This window comes from Recurvomyces mirabilis, assembly GCF_035927965.1.
Source record: "Recurvomyces mirabilis strain CCFEE 5264 chromosome Unknown scaffold_4, whole genome shotgun sequence".
Classification (NCBI taxonomy): Eukaryota; Fungi; Ascomycota; class Dothideomycetes; order Mycosphaerellales; family Teratosphaeriaceae; genus Recurvomyces; species Recurvomyces mirabilis.
Genome location: NW_027041938.1, coordinates 123,425 through 141,554, shown reverse-complemented (window position 1 = coordinate 141,554; position 18,130 = coordinate 123,425). Strand labels below are relative to the sequence as shown.

The window sequence follows — 18,130 nt, the reverse complement described above, 5'->3', positions numbered from 1 at the left end:
GAAAGCTCCAAGACTGTCCTGCTAACATGCATAAGCCTGACATATATGAGCCGATCCTACAGCCAGTCTCGACCGGATATGAAAAACACGAAGGGTATCATCCATTAGATCCCCCATCGCCGGAAAAAGAACACCAAAGTCAAAACACCTAATCATGCAACTCCCCCTACACACACACACACACACACCCGTACAGAGCCACTCGCACGTGAAAGTGCTCAAAACCCAGCAACCCGCTTAAACCAACTCCCCCTCTTCGAATCACTCCTCTGCGGCCCCGCAGGCCTGCCGCCATCCCACCCTTTCCCCCCACCCATCTCGTTCATCCCCAAACTGTTGACTGGACCCCCCATACTCCGTCTCATCTGCTGATCATACGAACTCCCCGTCGCATCCCCATCCGAACTCCTCACCCCGCCACCCTCGCGCCTCTCCCGTCTCCTCTGCCGCCTCCGCAACTGATCTTCCGTCTCCACGCTCTGGCCCTCGCGGACTTTATGATGTCTCAACACCCTCGCCGTCGTCGCCCCCTCATCACCGTCGCCATCCTGTTCAAAAGGATGCAAATCCGGAACCCCATCATCCTCCGCACCGAAATGCACCGGGGCATCTACAATCGTGCCCTCGAGAGGCGGAGGCGGCGGGGGAGAGGCATTGAGCATGTGCACCCAGGAAGCTGTCTTATCACCTCCGGTCTTGACGGGAGGGGCGCGACCGTCAGCTTCGGCTCCATAGACATCGTTCGCTCGTGAGTGGAGAGGAGGCTCACCGTTGCGCTTGTCAAAGTAGCCTTCGACTGGGGCAGGATAATCTGATCTGCGACGTGAGGCACGGGGACGATCTTCTTTCATGGGTGTGATGGCGGCCGGATCGACGGAGCGACGTAAACGCCTTTCCTCGCGGCGAATCCGACGGGCTTCTTCATCTTCGACTGGTGCGTCGACGGCGTAGGAGCGTCTGCGGTCGGAAGTCTTGGGCCGGGATGGTGGAGCACCTGCTACTTCTTCTTCCTGGCGTTGGCGCTCACGGCGGCGTTCGCGGCGCTCGACTGCTTTGGCTTCTTCTTCTGCAGCGAGACGGTCTTCCTCTGCTCGACGGGTTTCGCGTTCAGCGCGCTTGACACGACGTTCTTCTTTGCGTCGGGCCTCGCGTTCTTCGTCTTCGGCTCGGAGGCGTTCTTCGTCCTCGAGTGCTTTGACTTTGCGGGCATCTTCGCGTTCTCGGCGGCGGGCAGATCTTGCTTCTTCCTCGGCGGCTTCCTGGTCCCGCTTGGCTCTGCGCTCGGCTCGGCGAGCTTCCTTGGCTGCGATCTCGTCTTCGGTCATTGCTGCTGCGCCATCGGCCATTCCGTCGGCATCGGAGGGCTTGCGTGATCTCCCGACCTTGCGATCGTCTCGTCGGAGACGCTTCGAGCGGTCATCGTCGTAGACAGACCCACGCTTGCGGCCGCCATCCTCGCTCTCATAGGTCTTTGCCTGACGCCTGTCCGGTGTAGCCGCCTTCGAACCAAACGCACCAAGCAGACCGCCCATCAGGCCGGTCTTCTTGGTGCTCGTAGTCGCACGCCTGACCAGCGGCGGACGGACATCGAAAGCAAGATCGTCAGCCTTGCCATCATCCATGCCACGCGGTGCATCCACCATGACAGCATCGTCCTCAGCACCAAGCCCACCAGACATCAAAGTAGACTCGCGCTTACTTCTACGGGACTTCCTATCCTTGTCTCGAGACTCTCGCGAGCCACGTGGGACATCCTTGGCAGAGTCTTCAGGCTCGTCAACAACGATCATGTCATCGCTGTCAATGGCATATGGGTCCGGAACCTTGCGCTGCTTCGGCTTATCGCGCGTAGACTTGCTGCGCGACATGCCCATCAGCTTGGCAGCTTTGTCGGAGACATCAGGCTTGGAGCGGTCTTCCGGTGGTGGCGAGAGCATCCCACTGTCGTCCATCGCATTCGACTGTCGGCGCGACGACGAAACGCGCGTAGACTTGGACCTTGATGGCGTGGAGGCCATGCCGAACATAGCGCCGAAGCTTTGTCCACGAGAAGTGCTGGGTCGCTTTGACGTGGACTTTGCATCCTTATCTGAGCCAGAAGACTTGGACGCCTTTTCCATGGGATCCTTGTCGGAGGACTTGCGCGCAGACTTGGACCTGCTGAGACCAGATGGACGCTCCTTGGTTGGCGAAGGCAAGCTCTCCTTTTCTTTCTTCGCACTCGACTTGGGTGGCGGCGTCGCGCCCCAAAAGCCCCACGAACTGGAGCCCTGATCGCGCACGACCTTGGGCCGATCCTTCTTGTGGCCTCTCGAATCGTCCTTGCTTCCCTTCTCTGGTGGCGGCGTAGGCAGCTTGGTCGAAGGCTCGTCCAGACCAAGCAGGTCATCCATAGGCTCACGCGCGTCAACGATGACAGGATCAACAGATCTCGACGACTTGCTCTCCTTCTTGCTAGAAGATGACTTGGAAGACTTCTTATCCTTGGATGAAGACTTAGGTGACGACTTGGGCATATCGAGATCAAGAATATCGTCGGCCGGGAAGCCTCCTGGTAACGGTGAGTTAGATCCGCGCGGTCGTTCGGGCAAGACGACGGTGGGTGGCGGCGACAAGTCTTTGATTTTCTTCGACGAGGACGACTTGGTGGTACTCTTCTTCGATGATCTTCTTTCTTCCGGCGACGGTGGGACAATAACGACAGGTTCAGGCTCCGGTACAATCTCAGGTTCCGGCTCAGGCGGGGCAGGCGCGTACCTCGACTTTTTGGAATCCGAGAGTTTCTTGGTTGCTGACTCGGATGCAGCAAGACTATCACCACCTTGCAACGCTTTAATACGATCCTGAATACTGCTGCTCTTTGTCGCTGTGGGTGAAGTCTTAGATTTGCTGCTGCTGCTGCTGCTGCTCTCCTTAGTCGTCGCGGCCTTTCCAACAGGCGACGTTGCTGACTTGAGCACAGGCGCTTCTGGCATCTTCGGTAGCTCGGAAATTCCGTACCCGTGATTGGCTGAGGCGTCGAAGGCAATCTCCTTTTTAGATTTAGACGCGGGATCATTCGTAGCTTGCTTGCCAGATTTCGTGGTCGAGGACTTTAGCGATGCACCCCAGAATCCCCACCCTGCCGCCGACCCACCCTCTTCGGCTGGTGGCGCGGGTGGGTCGAGCAAATCATCAAATGCATCAAATGCTGGTTCTTCGACGATGGGCGCGCTCTTCTTGCTGGATTTACTGTCCAGCTTCGACGAAGATTTGTCGCTCTTCTTCTTGCTGTCCTTGTCCTTATCCTTGTCCTTGTCCTTTGACGAAGACGAGGACTTCTTGGGCGGTGCTTCGTCAATAATAGCAAGAATATCGTTCGGGTCATCACCAAGCGCGGCAGCAAAGGCATCCTCTTCGGCCTGTCAATGGTCAGCATGTCACGAATAGGAAAACAAAGGTAATCGCAAGACGAACCTTCCGCTTTGCCTCATCTTCCGCCTTGTCCTTCTCCTTGGCTTCCTTCTCCTTGTCTTTCGAAGAAGACTTTGACGAGGACTTGCCGCCCCACAACGAAGCGCCCCAGCCAGATTTCGAAGAAGACTTCTTCTCTTCCTTCGGAGACTCCGCCGGCGGAGGCGAGGGTACCTCGTCAATAATCGCCACGATATCATCTGGAGACTCCACCTTCGATGACTTCGAATCCTTCGACTTTGTTTTGGAAAGCACTTCCACGACAGGCGCCGGCTCGACTTTACTGCCTTTCTTGGTGGACTTCTTGTCCTTCTTGCCACTGGACATGGCAGCCCAAGGATCATCAGCTGGAGGCGCATCGATGAGATCGACCAGCGCTGGCTCAGCAATGATATCGACCACGGCCGCGACGGGCGCAGCAGCGACATCTTTTTTGCCGACCTTCTTCTTCTCCTTCTTGCCAACATTGCCAAAAGTGCCCCACATGTCATCCTCAGCTGACTTATCCTGGACTTCTTCCGGCTGAAGGACAGATGCGCCTGGACTCGGATCAACCTCGACAATACCTTTCACCTTGTCCTTCTTCAAACCCTTCTTCTTCGTGCCAGTCGTCCAGCTACTCATGAAATCATCCTCCGCCTTCGGCTCGATCACGGCGTCAGGTTGCAGGCTGTTGTAATCGTCCATTGGTGGATCAATATGCGAATCGATGGTCTTGCTCTTAGAAGTCTTCTTATCCTTGCCCCAACCACCAAACCAATCATCATCGGCCTTCTTTTCCTCTACCGCAGGTGGTGTTGGCTCTGGTGGTGGTGGTGGAGGTGCTTCGACAACCTTTCCACCTTTCTTAGCCTTCTTCTTATCCTTTGCGCTTGTCAACCCACCCCAAGGGTCTTCAACGATCGGCGCTGGCTCTTCCACTGGCGGTGGTGGAGGAGGAACATCTATCGCGGCAGGTTCTTCTGCGACCGGATCATCCCATGCAGACACAGCGCCTTTCTTCTTCTTCTTGTCCTTCTTTGCACCGCCAAAGCTACCCCACATGTCATCGCTAGGGGGTGGTTCGACAGGAGCAGGAGGTGGAGGTGGAGGTTGAGGGACCTCCACGATAGGCTCGTCAGCAGGTGCGCCCCAATCAAAGCCCGTCGCGGCACCCTTCTTCTTCTTCTTGTCCTTCTTGCCAGACGTACCCCATCCTGCGAAGTCATCTGTCGCAGCGTTCTCTGGCTCGGCAGCTGGAGGTGGAGGTGGAGGTACTTCGATCATGGGAGGCTCCTCCACCTTCTCTTCGATCAAGGCACCTTTACCAGCTTTCTTGGCCTTCTTCTTGTCCTTGGCTGTCGCGAAGGAACCCCAAGGATCCTCCTCTGCAGGTTTCTCGGCCTCAGCGATCGGGTCTGGCGTGAAGACATGCGCAGGCTCCGGCTCAGGTACAGGATCCGGGTCAAGAAAAGCAGCACCTTTCTTGCCCTTCTTCTTATCCTTCTTCGCCGTCGCACCAAAACTCCAAGGGTCCTCCGCCGCCGGCTCCTCCTTCAATGGCGATGCGATATCAGCCATCGCAGCACCATCACCACCTTTGGTATCATCTTCAAAGTCAAAGTCAAACCCAGTGTTCTTCTTCTTCTTATCCTTCTTCGACGCCCCAAACCCCCAATTATCATCCATAGGCGGTGGCGCCTCCTCTTTCTTCTCCTCCGCACCACCGAATCCCCACGATGTTCCACCAGTAGTACCACCACCACCGCCTGATCCCCATCCTCCGCCCCAACCTCCACCAAAGCTGAACCCAGACGACTTGCTGTCGGCAGCCGGCGCCGCAGATCCTAACCCGAAATCGAGGTCGAGTTTCGGAGCGCTCTGATCGTCGTAGAGATTGACATCATCAAACTTCATATCGTTGTCAGCCGCGGGCGCAGCAGGAGGGGGTGGCGGTACGGGATCGTTCTGCGACGGCAACAACACCAATTAGCATCAACGTCGCGACGTGCAACACGACATGTATCTTCAAGCAATGCGACAACAATAATAACAATGGTCAGTGTATGTGGAATGGACAACACGCAATAGGAGCGGTGTCGCATGACTAGGCCCGTTCGTCATGCATATCGATATGCACGCTTAAGCTGTGAGATTGCGGAGGCCCGAGTCCAAGCCTGTTTTTGCGCTAGGCAGCTCCTCTCCTTTATCGCCCGGTACGGGAGTACAAGGGCCGGATAATCTTGCGATTCGATCAACGGGCCAGATGAGGTGTCTTATGTTTTGGTTGGTTTTAGATGTGATATACGTGGCATGAATCCAGAAATTGCGACGGTCCAGACGGGTGATATGGTGGCTTGTTTCCAGATGGTTGGCTTGTTGCATCACGTTTTCGACTTGATGGTATTGTCTTTGCGCGATGTCGTATGCGCTGGTGAAGTTGCATACGGCTATCGGACTCTTGCATATCGGAGCAACAGCCGAAGACAGCGGATTGCTTCCATGAAAGTCTCCAGCGCGCAATGTCCAGATGAGCAGTTCGCAGAACGTACAATAAGTGCCTAGAGCCATTGGTGGTGCTTCCAATGTCCTGACGGGACCCGGTCCCAAAGCGTAACTCCAAGGCCAAAGTCCAGGGCAACGCGGAAACGTAAGAGATAACATGAACATACCTTTCCTTTCTTCCCCTTCTTCTTCTTTCCACCACCAAAACCCCATTCGTCATCCGGGTTAGCATCAGCAGCAGGCGTATCAAGCGTTCCACTCGCTCCAAGATCAATCGTGTCAAGCACAGCCGGCGGCTCAGATTCCGCCTCAGGCGCACCCTTGCCCTTCTTGCCCTTCTTGCCCTTACCCATAGCCGCGAAAGAACCCCAATCGTCCGCAGGATCCGGCTCGGCAGCCGCAGGAGCTTCCATAGCAGCGTCGCCTTCCTCGGCCTTCTTTGCTTCTTCCTCTTTCTGCTTCTCCTCCTCCTCGTATAGTTCCCAGGCATTCTTCTTCTTCTTTTTCTTGCCCTTCTTGCCTGCTCCTGCCCAGTCGTCGTCGTCTCCTCCAGCATCACCTCCGTCGCCTCCGCCTGGTGGATCTCCTGCACCATCTCCTGCGCCGGCATCTCCATCACCACCTGCTCCGTCGCCAGCACCATCTCCAGCGTCGCCTTCTGCCTTCTCTCCCTCGTCGCCGCTCTCTGCCCATTTGTCTTTCTGAGCAGCCTTCGCGGCTGCTTTGGCTTTCTTCTTCGCATGTTCGCGAAAGCCTTCTGTTGATGTGAGGTCTACATCTGTGTTTTGTGATTCACGAGTAGATACTAGCAGTATACCTTTCTCCGGTGCAAATGCAGCATATTCGTGGCATTGCACACGGGCCAGGCCGTCTGTGTAATCTGGAGGTAGATCGTCCAGAGATTCCTGATATGATGGTGGTGGTGAGATGTCCGCATCGGGTATTCGCATTGGTTGGAAAAGCTCCTTCCGAGCATGGCCGCTAGGTTGCAGCGTAGTCTCGCCATTTCCGCCAGCCAATACATGCAAAAGAGCACCCTTCGTCTCATGTATCTGCTCCCAGAATCCCACCAGAGTTCGAATGTTTCGTCTCAAGGCATTCCGCTTCTCAGTCGGCCCAGTCCTCCGTCGCTGGATGCCTTGTCTGGGCGACTCTCGGACAAGGAGGTCGCCGTTGTATGTTATGACTGAGGTTGCCATTGAAGGCACACAAACTGGATATCTCGAAGAAGGCTGGTATCATGAGAGGCGAAATCGGAAAGCCGGCTTTCGTCTCGTCTTCAAGCAGATGTCGCGAAGAATATCGTCCTGGTGAGGATTGCAGACAGAAACAAGAGCTGTACGGATTATTGTACAGCAGCGTTGATCAGACAAGGGGAGCTCTCTCGCTCGTCTTGTCACGCGTGGTGTAGGGTTGCACCGGTAAGGGTGTGTCCGGGACAGAGCTTGGAGAAGGGTTGGCCCAGTTTCCGACACCCCTGCAGTGCGAGGCGTTTCTGCAGTTTGTGTATCAGAGCCAATCGTTGCCGAAAGCCTAGCGAGCCCGTGAAACACCGTGCGTCACCGGCGCCACCACCGTCTCGTATATCGCCAGTATGTATGATGGAGGAGAGATGTTGTAGTAGACATATATGAGAGACGAGTCGTGCAGTAAGGAAAACGTGTTATAGCCGCAGCGTCATGCAGGAGGAAGATTTTTCGACGGCAACAAACAAACCCTTCCTTGCGGCAGTCCCGCAGCAGGCGCAGAGCATTAATTGGGTTTCCTGCAATGCAAGTCGTAATCGAATCTTCCGCCACGGCAAGCATGGCAGATCAGATTGGTGAAGTCGGGCGAGCCAGCGCTGGCAGCTTTCTTCACCGCCAGACTGACAGACTTGAGTCGCGGAGCTACGATTGATGGATCTCCCCACCACTTGCATAAGCGTGCACGCGACCGGGCAACTCTGAGCTTGTTTGGGCAGCGTGTGGGTGTGGTGGAGCTGGAGAGCTTCGAGGTACGGGTAGCTACTGTGGCCTTGTCTGCTAGCCTACCTCCTACGCCACTCAGATGACAGGACGTCAGCTTCAAGCCAACCCCAGCTCCACCTTTGATCGTGCCGGAAGCGCGTTCGGCGCGAAGTTGCGGGACGATTCGGTCGATAGGTGGAGTATTGCTGACTTGGACGACACGCGTGGCTAGGCATTACCGCAAGTGTGACGATGTTTCGGTATAGCTGTGGCATGGTCACTGCAATACGGCCCAATGCAGGTTCACGGTGTTGCACAAGACGCTCAACAACGGAAAGGGGCAGCCTAATGTGTTCACAATGGCGGAAGAGAGACGAAAGCTACAACCGAAGCAGCAAGGCTAGAACGAGTCGATGAGATCAGGTGCGCACGTCGTGGCAAGGGTATGGAGCAGCGTCTCTCCTTTTGCGGCCTCAACTATGTCCCTGGATCTATCAGATGAGTACATACTGACCTAGTGTGACGATCAGACAGTCGTCAAGACAAGACGAAATACCCAGGCTGCAAGCTCGCAAACACCCGATCCGGATCATATCGTTTCAAGGTAGCTAAAAGCTCCGCTGTACTATCAGCTCCATATCCCCCGTAGGGATCCTGCAGCTTTCCGGCATAATTCATATACTCATAGCGGAAGTATACTCCTCTCGACTTTGCTGCGACCGTCAGATTGTTGAGCAGTGCATGGGCGGACGACTCAAGAAAAGCGTCGTCTATTTCGTCTGACCACTTGTACTTGATGTTCAGCACAGTCAGCGGGCCATCGTCCGGTTTGATTGCCGGTACTCACGCCTTAGATATTACTGGCGCCAGCAAAGGCAACGTGTCCTCCGGATTTTACAGCGCAAGGGCACTGAGTACGGCGGATCGTCTTGATAGCATGAGAAACGCCCTCGGCGCAACTAGGAGTGTAAAGGCAGAGGCGATAGGTTTGAGATTGCTGCAGACTCCAGTACTCTTGTCCGGCTGCGTAGACTGTATCGTTGAAATAGTCTACTCGGCCAATGGTTGGGACCCATGACAGCTCATGACACTATTTTGGCAGTCAGTTTATGGCAAGGGCGGGCATCGCTATGTAGCAGTAACTCAAGAGGTCAGAGCCAGTATGGCCTGAGCATGAATTCGACAGAGATAGTGTTCCGGGGGTAGAACAACATACAGCAGTCGCGCAGCCAGAGAAGCTCGCCGTCGCTATGGCGGTGCCTGGAACGAAAAGAGACATGAGCAACCGATGCCAAAGGGCAGACATATCTTCTGCTCCTGGCTTGGAGTCTCGACCAGGATAATGCGTGGGCGTTGTACTGGGTCTGGACGAATATGTGTCTCGATGAAGATGTGTTGGTCAAGGCTACTATAAATTCATGCCGGCGAACAGATGGAAAACGAACGACGTCTAGTTCGGCTACGAGCGCTTCCGTGAGGACCTGTGTTGGCAGCCATTGGCACTTGCAACGCGGTTTGTCGATCGCAGGCCCCACAGGAGCAAGTATATAGTTTTAAGGCGCGTCGAACCAAGCACGGGAGCCATCGGAGGAGTGTCTGTACAACCCTGCCTCTCCGAAATGCATGCCACATTTGCGATCGCAGAAGTAGGAGTCACGGTCGAGCTAAAGATTACAGACACAGCGCCAAGAAGGGGAGTGATGTCTTGGGGAAGCATCAAGCAGGACGTATTCAAGGCGGTTGATTTTGGCCCCGCTGAGTTCACCCTCGGAGCCACGGTGATCCGGACACTAGGGTTAGGGTTTGGGTTAGCTGATCTAAGATGGCGACAACGAGGTCGATGCAAGTGACATGACCGAGATCAAGCTTGAGGGTTCATATTTTCACATGGTGGTTGTCAATTGACCTCGGTGTGGCCTTCAAAACTTGGCTGAACGTCGAGGATGGTCATACAAAACTCGAGAGCTAAACAGTGTCAAATGGACGTCGAACATGATGCAGAAGTAGTATATGAAACAGACCGTTCGCGCCATCGCTAGACAGCCTCATTGGCGTCTTACACGCCACCAACTGTTTCGCGGGGCAAGCAAGCAAGAACACAATCGAGCGAGCGAGTGGAGTCGAGCAAAACGCACAACCTGTATGTAAGCAGCATGGCACGACGTAGGTACACATGATGATAGTGAACGGGATTGACCCTACCACTCGTGCATTGCTAATCTATCAATCATCATACGCCTCCTCGTACTCCTCTCTATACTCCTCTTGAGCCTCCTCCAGATCCTCTCGTGCACTTTCTCGATCACTCTCACTGCTAGCCTCCCGAAGCTCTTCTTGAGCATCTCGAACGTCTTCCTGGGCCTCTTCCACGCTCTCCCGGTCACTGTGGTCCACATAGTCGCCATCTGCATCACGGGTTGGTAATGGAGCTCTGCAGGAGGTGGCTCGGTAGGTGGGTAGCCTTGCTGTGCATAGCCACTTCCACCACCGTAGTATCCGCCTGATTGTTGTGATGCTGCAGAAACGGCGTTGCGGTGGTCATCATCGCCGTCTGTACAATGAATGTCAGCATCAAGGTATGTGAGAGAAGGCCGCGACTTCATGTCAGAACTTACCAAATGCGTTAGCCAACAAGGCCCCGCCAGCCAAGCCAGCGCCGCCAGCAAGGAGCATATTACGCTTCGAATTGTCCTTCTTCACTTCAGCACCAGGCGGAGGATATGCACCAGCACCAGCGTGTCCACCCATAGAGGGGTTATAAGGACCCGGCGCACCATGAGGGTTGTATCCCGGTGCTCCGGCATATCCTCCTTGCTGGTTGTATTGGTGCTGATCATGACCTCCAGCATACCCTCGGTTCGCATCGTGACCCGGCGCACCATATCGCCCGGGTCGGGGTCCTGATGGTGGAAGCGAGAAATGTGATTCGGCCGAGATAGGCGGATCCCACTGTGTACAACCAGTAGCTGTCTCAACGTAGTAGTTCCGTTGACTAGCTTGATCCCACTGCATATGCCAGCCTGGAGGTAGTTTTAGTGGTGCATGTCCTATCTGAGGTAGTGGCGGTGCTTGATATTGTCCACCATATGGCTGCTGGTTGTATTGAGGCTGCTGGCCGTAGGACTGTTGAGTTCCATGCTGTTGTTGGCTATAATCCCTCTGCTGCTCCTGCTGCGGTGGCTTGGCCGGAGTTGACTCCTTCTTGGGATCGTCCGTAAAGCTCGATTTGAGCTCTTCGAACTCTTTGGTGAGCTTCTTGAAGAAAGACATTGCGGATCGATTCTTTCGTTGGGTGTTTCTCCGAGAAAGAGGAAAGATCTGTGGCAGATTTGTACGAGGAGAACACTGTCTGCGTGGAGGAAGTGTTGGGAGGCAAGGAAGCCAAAACTATCAGCGGTTCTCACTGCGGTACAGCTGCCGCCGAATTGCATATGTAGATTGCATATGGGCCCTTGGCAGCGGACTTGCTATGTGCTGTCATGTGCCAAGTCGCCTAGGTATGCAATCCGGAACGCGTGGAGGTATTTGTTCGTCCTCCGCGTCCTGGCAGACATCGTGCCCGTACAAGCGATTACAAGTCGCTTGATGTGCATCCGTTACTGTGTGCTTCATCCGTCCATCGTATGACCTTACTCGCGGCACAGGGGAACGTGCATGGTGTTGTGCAATACTCTGTGGCAACGTCAACGTCAGTTTGCAGACGTGCCTATCACTGCCTCACAGCTAGGCCTGAAGAGCATCCAGATGTTCCGGCATGCTCTGGGGACATAGACGTGTTCCTCACGACAGGGACTGATTATATGTCAACATGTACAATGATCGTGAAGGGATGCTGGAGGCGTGCCGATCAGGTGCGCGCTTGCGCGGCTTGGCGTGCATATTCAGGCTGCACGTGTTCGGCTCGACACTCTGTATAGAACTGATGGCCGAACCATCTGATGTTCCCACACTCTTCTCACTAGAACCACAACCTCAGGAGAGTGGCAGTCGCCCCGAGTATGCCGAAGAAGCGCTCATATGGTCCAGATCTGATCGTAGACTGGCGACGCTGGCGAAGCCATCCTTGTTCCTGAGTTGGCATAAGAGGTCGTAAGACACCTTGCCACCAAGAGTGGCACAAACACATGCTATCACACCTGGATGCTGGGATACGACAATCAGGTTCACAGCGGGGACTCTCCATGGAGGACACACGTTGCAATCCGCCCAGATGTTTCAGATCCTGGTATTGCGGGCAGGCTGTCAAGCATCATTGAGGACGTCAGAGGAATTAAGAGTTGCAGTGGGAGCCATTCGATAGGTATCGAAGATCTCACACGGATAGCGCTTCCTTCATCAGGTACATGGCCTCTGCCTTGACTTCTCGCTCGGATGATAGCCGCGGCTCAAAAGGCACCCTCATGTGTCCTCCACATGCACCTTTATCTGAGTATTTTGACGAATAATCATCTGCTCCGACGCATGTTTCCATCATGCGGTAGAGCGGTCTTCGTTGGTGGCTTCCAGCCATATGTCAAAACCTCTAGTCCGGAGCCAGTATACATGATCTGCCTACTGTTCTCTACCTTTCTGATAGAGGCGAGAAAATCACGCATGCAATCCGGCAATGAGCTTGAATGGCTTAACTTACGTTACTTCTGGTTGGCTAGATCTTTCCAGGGATCAGGAACCGATGCTTGCGGATGGACATTCCGTGGACCAAGTCCGGGCTGGTTCCCCAACTAAAGCTTAGCCGAACTGCAAGTCTGCGGCACAGCAGCCACATTGCCGCATTTCATCTGCTTCGGGGAGCTATCGTACATACCTATGTCCTAGGATACTGGCATCAATTTCTGCGCATGCTATCTTGCCATGCAGGCAATAGTGGCTGGCAGTGCCAAGCATAATCTGAGCTTTCGTTCTCGAGATCCATGACTCTCTCATTGATTAGAATCAACACATCGTCCTTTTCCTCTTCCTTGTAGATTCCTCTGTCATCCTTCTCAACTGCATATAATGGTTGGTGAGCCTTCAATCGCTGTAGCCAGTCGCTGATAAGCTAGAGCAGCTGTCTTTGTAACGTTCGGCTCGACAGTCATATTCAGCTTGATCATCCTCGGCAGCAGCGTCGCTTTCAACATCATACTTTCCATTACAAATGTCGCTCTTGTCGGCTCCAAATCACTTGTATCGGCGTGGTACTCGCAAGACGACTTAAGAAGCTGGTTCCACCAGGACGTTTCGATCTAGGGCGAGCAGGGCCGTGGATAAATGGCGCAGCACTTTGCTGGCTTCTAGTCTTGGAGACCTTCGTAAGTGCAGTGAAGTACGTGCCATTTGCCGTGAGAGCGTCGTTGACGAAAATCTCCCTACGCGAATCTTCCCTGCGGCACCAAATCCAACCGCCGCAACCATGGACTGGTCTTGTGTATTGTTCCGTGGCGTCATGATATTCGCATTCATCTGGTACTTCGTTCGTGGTCGCCACGAGTACGACGGGTAAGGATCAGACCATGTTCGGATGCCGGGCGCTCCCGGATGCTAACTGATGCCAAGCCGGTCGAGTATGTTCGCAAGGATGGCGTGCAGATCCGTCACTAGAGGCGAACGCCACAAGATTTCGGTAGCCAGCTGCGGTCGAGATGTCAAGTCATCCAATTGCTCACGAGGAGGAATAGCTGACCACAAGTCTGCTTTGGGAACGCTCGCTGAGACCGCTGAGGGTCAGTCCATCGCACCCGAGCCCAGCGGATGGTGATCACCACAGACGTGGCCGAAGCGGTGAAGTCTTGAGAGTCGAGCTATGCCATTGTTCAAATGTCACGGCCGCATGACGGCATGACCAGAGACAACTGTAAGGTTGCACAAATGATATATGCCTGGCTCGGCTCGTAAGTCCCCGTGGGCCTGCCAATAGCGATTACACGATCTCCTTCCGCATAAAGGTGTTGTTATCTCCTGGTACGTAATCAGCAAATGGCCCGCAAGGCAGGAATCCTTGTCTTCTGTAGAAGGCTCGCGCTCGTGAGAAGGCTGTCGTCGTTCCAGTCTCCAGGAAGAGGTGCGAGAGTCTAAGCTCTCTGGCATGGTCAACGACACGATGAACCATAGCATCTGCCACCCCACTGCCCCTTCCAGAAGACACAACGTGCATCGACTTGAGTTCACCAGCTGCTTGCGTGATCTGCTTCCCTTTGGTCAAGGTCTTAAGCGCGATGCAGCCCAAGGCAGTCTGTATATCGCGGTCCCAGGCAATGAAGACTTCTATCCCAGGTCTACGCAAAGCCTCAACGTCCAGATTGTAGATCAGGCCACCCGAGGTATTGTTCTCAGGTGCACTACACCATGCTGTATGAAGTCGTAAAAGGTTGAGCACTCGGTCATCGGACAAGTCTGCAGCGCGTATCGTATATGACTGGTGACCCATATGCTGGGTCATCGCGACTCTGGCTCTGATCAGAGAGAGGTGTACTTCTTGATGATGTGTAGAGCCCCATGCTTCAACTGATCATTGACGTAAAATGCTGACTCATAGTCGCCTTCGTCGCGATCCACCCGCGCTAGATCGCGCGGCGTTGCTGTCTCTCCTTTTCCTACCACAACAAATCACTCTTAGGCTATCAGAACAGCATAAATTGGTAGCTGCTGGCCGGTCCACGATTGAAAGATGTGCGATATAGCGTACTGCCCTCATGGCATGACTGCAATATATCAACGGCCAATTATAAGGCGCGGAATGCGGATGCGAAGGACTTCACTCGACTTCTGCCGCGAAGCTCTTGCTAATACTCCAAATTATATCTGTAGGGCTCAATGTGGTCACTTGATCACTTACTATCCTAATATAGTGGGCTCGCATGATCGCTAGGCCACTGGCTGGTCGTTTTCACCATACTTCTACCTCGGGTTTCACGATGTCTATGCGGACAGACCGAAACGAGGAAGCACGACACATAAGCACAAGGTTTACGTGCACTCATCAAGCTTCCAGGCTCTCGGCTTCAATACAATTGCAGATGAATCCCGACAGGCAGAATTGTTCCACATTGTGGTATGGCTTTGTGCCAGCCATTGTGACCGACGCCACGTTCGGTGCGAAGGTGATGCGCCGGTTTCACGGCGCGCATTGCGAGAGTACGATGACAATGATGCCTGAACTCAGCAGTACATTGCCTTGTGTGCTGTCGCTGGACAAGCATAAATGAGGACGTGACTCCCCAGGACGCCCACCTTGCAATTCTCATAGCCAATCTTCGACATTCACAAAAGATGGGGTCCCTCAACACTCTCATCCTTGCAGGCATATTGGCCATCATGAAGGTGGTGGAGGCCGCTCCAGGTCCACTCGTCAGTACATCCTCGATTGTCTCCACAGTCACTCCTCCGCCATCGACGACCACTGCCGCCATCAACCCATCATGCGCCGGACCCTTCCTCCAGTGTGGTGATGGCGGTAACACCGCCGAGAACTATACAGGCCCAACATGCTGTCAGGATGGGTTTCGGTGCGATTTCGAAGATGTCAACCCCGGTTATGCTCAATGCAATCCGATTAGCTCTGCTTCACAATCGTGTCAACAACCTTGGGGAATGTGCGGTGGCCAGGGATGGACCGGTCCAAATTGCTGCGCATATACACCCTGGTGGACATGTGTCTCGGAGAACCTGTATTTCGCAATGTGTCACCCTGCCACCACGCTCCCAACAGCAAGCACTACCCTACCACCTATCACAACGACAAGTACGTCTTCGAGCACAACCTCAATCAGTACGACCTTGTGCCAGGCCAACTACGGCCAGTGTGGAGGCATAGGCTGGACCGGCCCTCTCTGCTGCCAGACATCGCCTGCATGGACCTGCGAATCACAGAACGCTTATCATTCTCAATGCCTGCCGAGTACCGGCAGCGCCACTTCAACCAGCCATTCTTCAAGCTCACCTCCAGTACTCACTTCCTCGAACTCTACCTCAAGCACTTCTACTTCGAAGCCGGCCTCCACTAAACCTACAAGCACTCTCTCGACCTCCAAGACAACTCGTAGCTCCTCGTCATCAGCTCACACATCCACCAGCACTTCTGCAAAATCTTCTTCGAAGAAACCGACAAATACTCCTCCAAAGGTAGGACCTACTCACATTCCCTCCTGATCTGCTCAACAGGCACTTTTTGGCAATGAATGGAGGGCCACAGTAAGAAGGTGTGGGCAAGGTCTGGTATATTCGAGAAGTAAGCAGCCGTCACGACTTTACTGTCGGTGTCTTTGTGGAGGTGTTCGAGACCCTGTTCTTTGATATTTGACATGGGAGATAGCTACAATAGGTCAAAGGGTTCGCCACGAAATCTACTTTTGAGCTAGAGACTGTGAAGATTATGTTCTGCATACCCAATGGTTCTGAACGCAAGTGACCTTCTACAAAGGCATCTTCCTCTTGCTCGCGATACAAAACCAAGCGCTCCCACCCTCGCTATAGTTGCGAGCTATGTGGAGTCGATGCAGCCGGTGCAGCTTTGCTGTCAGCTCGTGCAGCGTTCCCTTCCCCTACGGCACGGTCTGTCGACTTTTGGGCGACGGCGGGCCATGTCGAGATGCCAGCGTGTTCCTTTTGGCCATACGTTGCTTGTAGTACGATATTCTACCAGCGCTGATAGATCGGAACTTCTTGTAGCATCAGCGGACTGTTGTGGGATGGAGTCACCGGTGCAATAGTGGTAGACGACGGCAAGCTCAAGTCTAAGCTGTGTGATGAAATGCGCATGCACAACTTGGAGCGCTATCTGACCTGTCCTTACACAAGTTCCACCTCGCTCGTCTCTGATACATCTTCACATCGCGAGCGCTACTCAACGCCAACCCACAGTGGGAACCCTCACCATCCGCGTGGGAACACAGCAGGTACACCGGACATCAACTCCATGTCCGAACCATCGCTACGCTTCCCAGGCTCGATACAGCAACGGACGTAAGCTCCATTGTCGCACTCGTCGTTGATCTGGACATTGTGTCAGCCGGCCCATCCTCATAAGACTTGTGTAGGAATGGAAAGCTCGACTCACGTCGCAAGAGATATTCTCGCACACACCGCAACTGGCGGTACAGCAGCGGGAGGTCCTTCCTGGACCACAGTTGCAGTTCTGCGGATCTCGGCAGCAGCTGCGCTTGACTTCAGCGACGTCAAGCGTAGGATCACCTCGCACGGCTTCTTCGATGAGGCCAGCGATGGAGAGTGTGGGGAGTATGGCAAGCAGGCCGTATATGAGGGCTTGAGGCTTCATGATGGCCGGGTCTCTTGACCTCTGCTGTACGTATCTTGATCGTATTTGGAAAGGTAAAAGGGAAGTGAAGAGAAAAGGATAGGACATCTGCGCCCTCTCCTACTAGCACATCTCTTCTTATGTACAATTTAGATGTCCCCACCCGTCCCCTCAGGATTTAGACAGCGCAGTCGTTAGCTGTTCTTGGAAACCGGAGAGACTCCTTCGGCTCTGGAGCTTGCAAGCGAGGAGTATGAAGCATATGAACCGTCCCTTAGCTTACGTGTAAGCATGAGCCATTGGACGTCAAGCCTTGCGAGGTGCATGGCGGTGTTCGTATAAATCAGGGATCTGCGGTCGTCTTGCTGTATCACTCGCGTCGCCTTCGCACGCCGACTTACTAACATGATCCTTCGAGCAGGGGTTATCGTATCTCGCCTAGAGGCAGTGGGGTCATGTGCTTCATTGGCAAGTGGGACAGTTGGCGATCCGAATGAGTTATTCGTCGCTATCTAGGAGTCGTGAACGTCAAATCAGCGCTGCCGGTATCGTGGTAGTCTGGCTTCGTGACTATCACTGGTGCGCATGCGCTGCCGGTCGATGTGGTCTCGACCAACGTGCTATCTCGAGGTGTAAGCCAGAAGGTACTCTAGATTCACCTCTCCTATCTCATGATCGTTGACAGCATGGTGCTTTATGCAGGAGGCCTTGCATATCGCCTATATCGGAGCGACGCCGTTGGACTCGTGAAAGAAGAGACGACTAAGTATGATAGAGAGATCTTTCCAGATGGCCGGGGTCGTAAAAGTGCTCCGTCAGGCCATAGCAACTCCGGGCATACAGTTCTCTTCGACCAACGGCAAGCCTCGATGCGACGCACCAAAGCTCACCACACCCTCCACAACCTGATCAAGGGCTCAGCCGACTGACAGCAGCTGGACAGTGTGGTCGAGTATAGTCCTTACTCTCACGCAGTCACGGAATCGGTCTTCAAGGAATAGACAAGTTCAGC

General features: G+C 54.1%; 2 protein-coding genes across 2 annotated transcripts; both read right to left on the bottom strand.

Annotated features, from left to right (window-relative positions):
• Window positions 1-218: 218 nt before the first annotated feature.
• LTS14_001880 (uncharacterized protein) lies at window positions 219-7,136 on the bottom strand (the record flags this gene model as incomplete). The annotated part of the gene is made up of 3 exons (XM_064834588.1): window positions 219-3,401; window positions 3,457-5,400; window positions 6,105-7,136. 3 exons carry the CDS (start codon window positions 7,134-7,136, stop codon window positions 219-221), a joined length of 6,159 nt encoding a protein of 2,052 aa, XP_064697459.1.
• Window positions 7,137-10,109: 2,973 nt separating this feature from the next.
• Window positions 10,110-11,156, bottom strand: LTS14_001879 (uncharacterized protein; the record flags this gene model as incomplete). Its single annotated transcript, XM_064834587.1, is given in 3 exon segments — window positions 10,110-10,269; window positions 10,281-10,437; window positions 10,502-11,156. 3 exon segments carry the CDS (start codon window positions 11,154-11,156, stop codon window positions 10,110-10,112), a joined length of 972 nt encoding a protein of 323 aa, XP_064697458.1.
• Window positions 11,157-18,130: the final 6,974 nt, after the last annotated feature.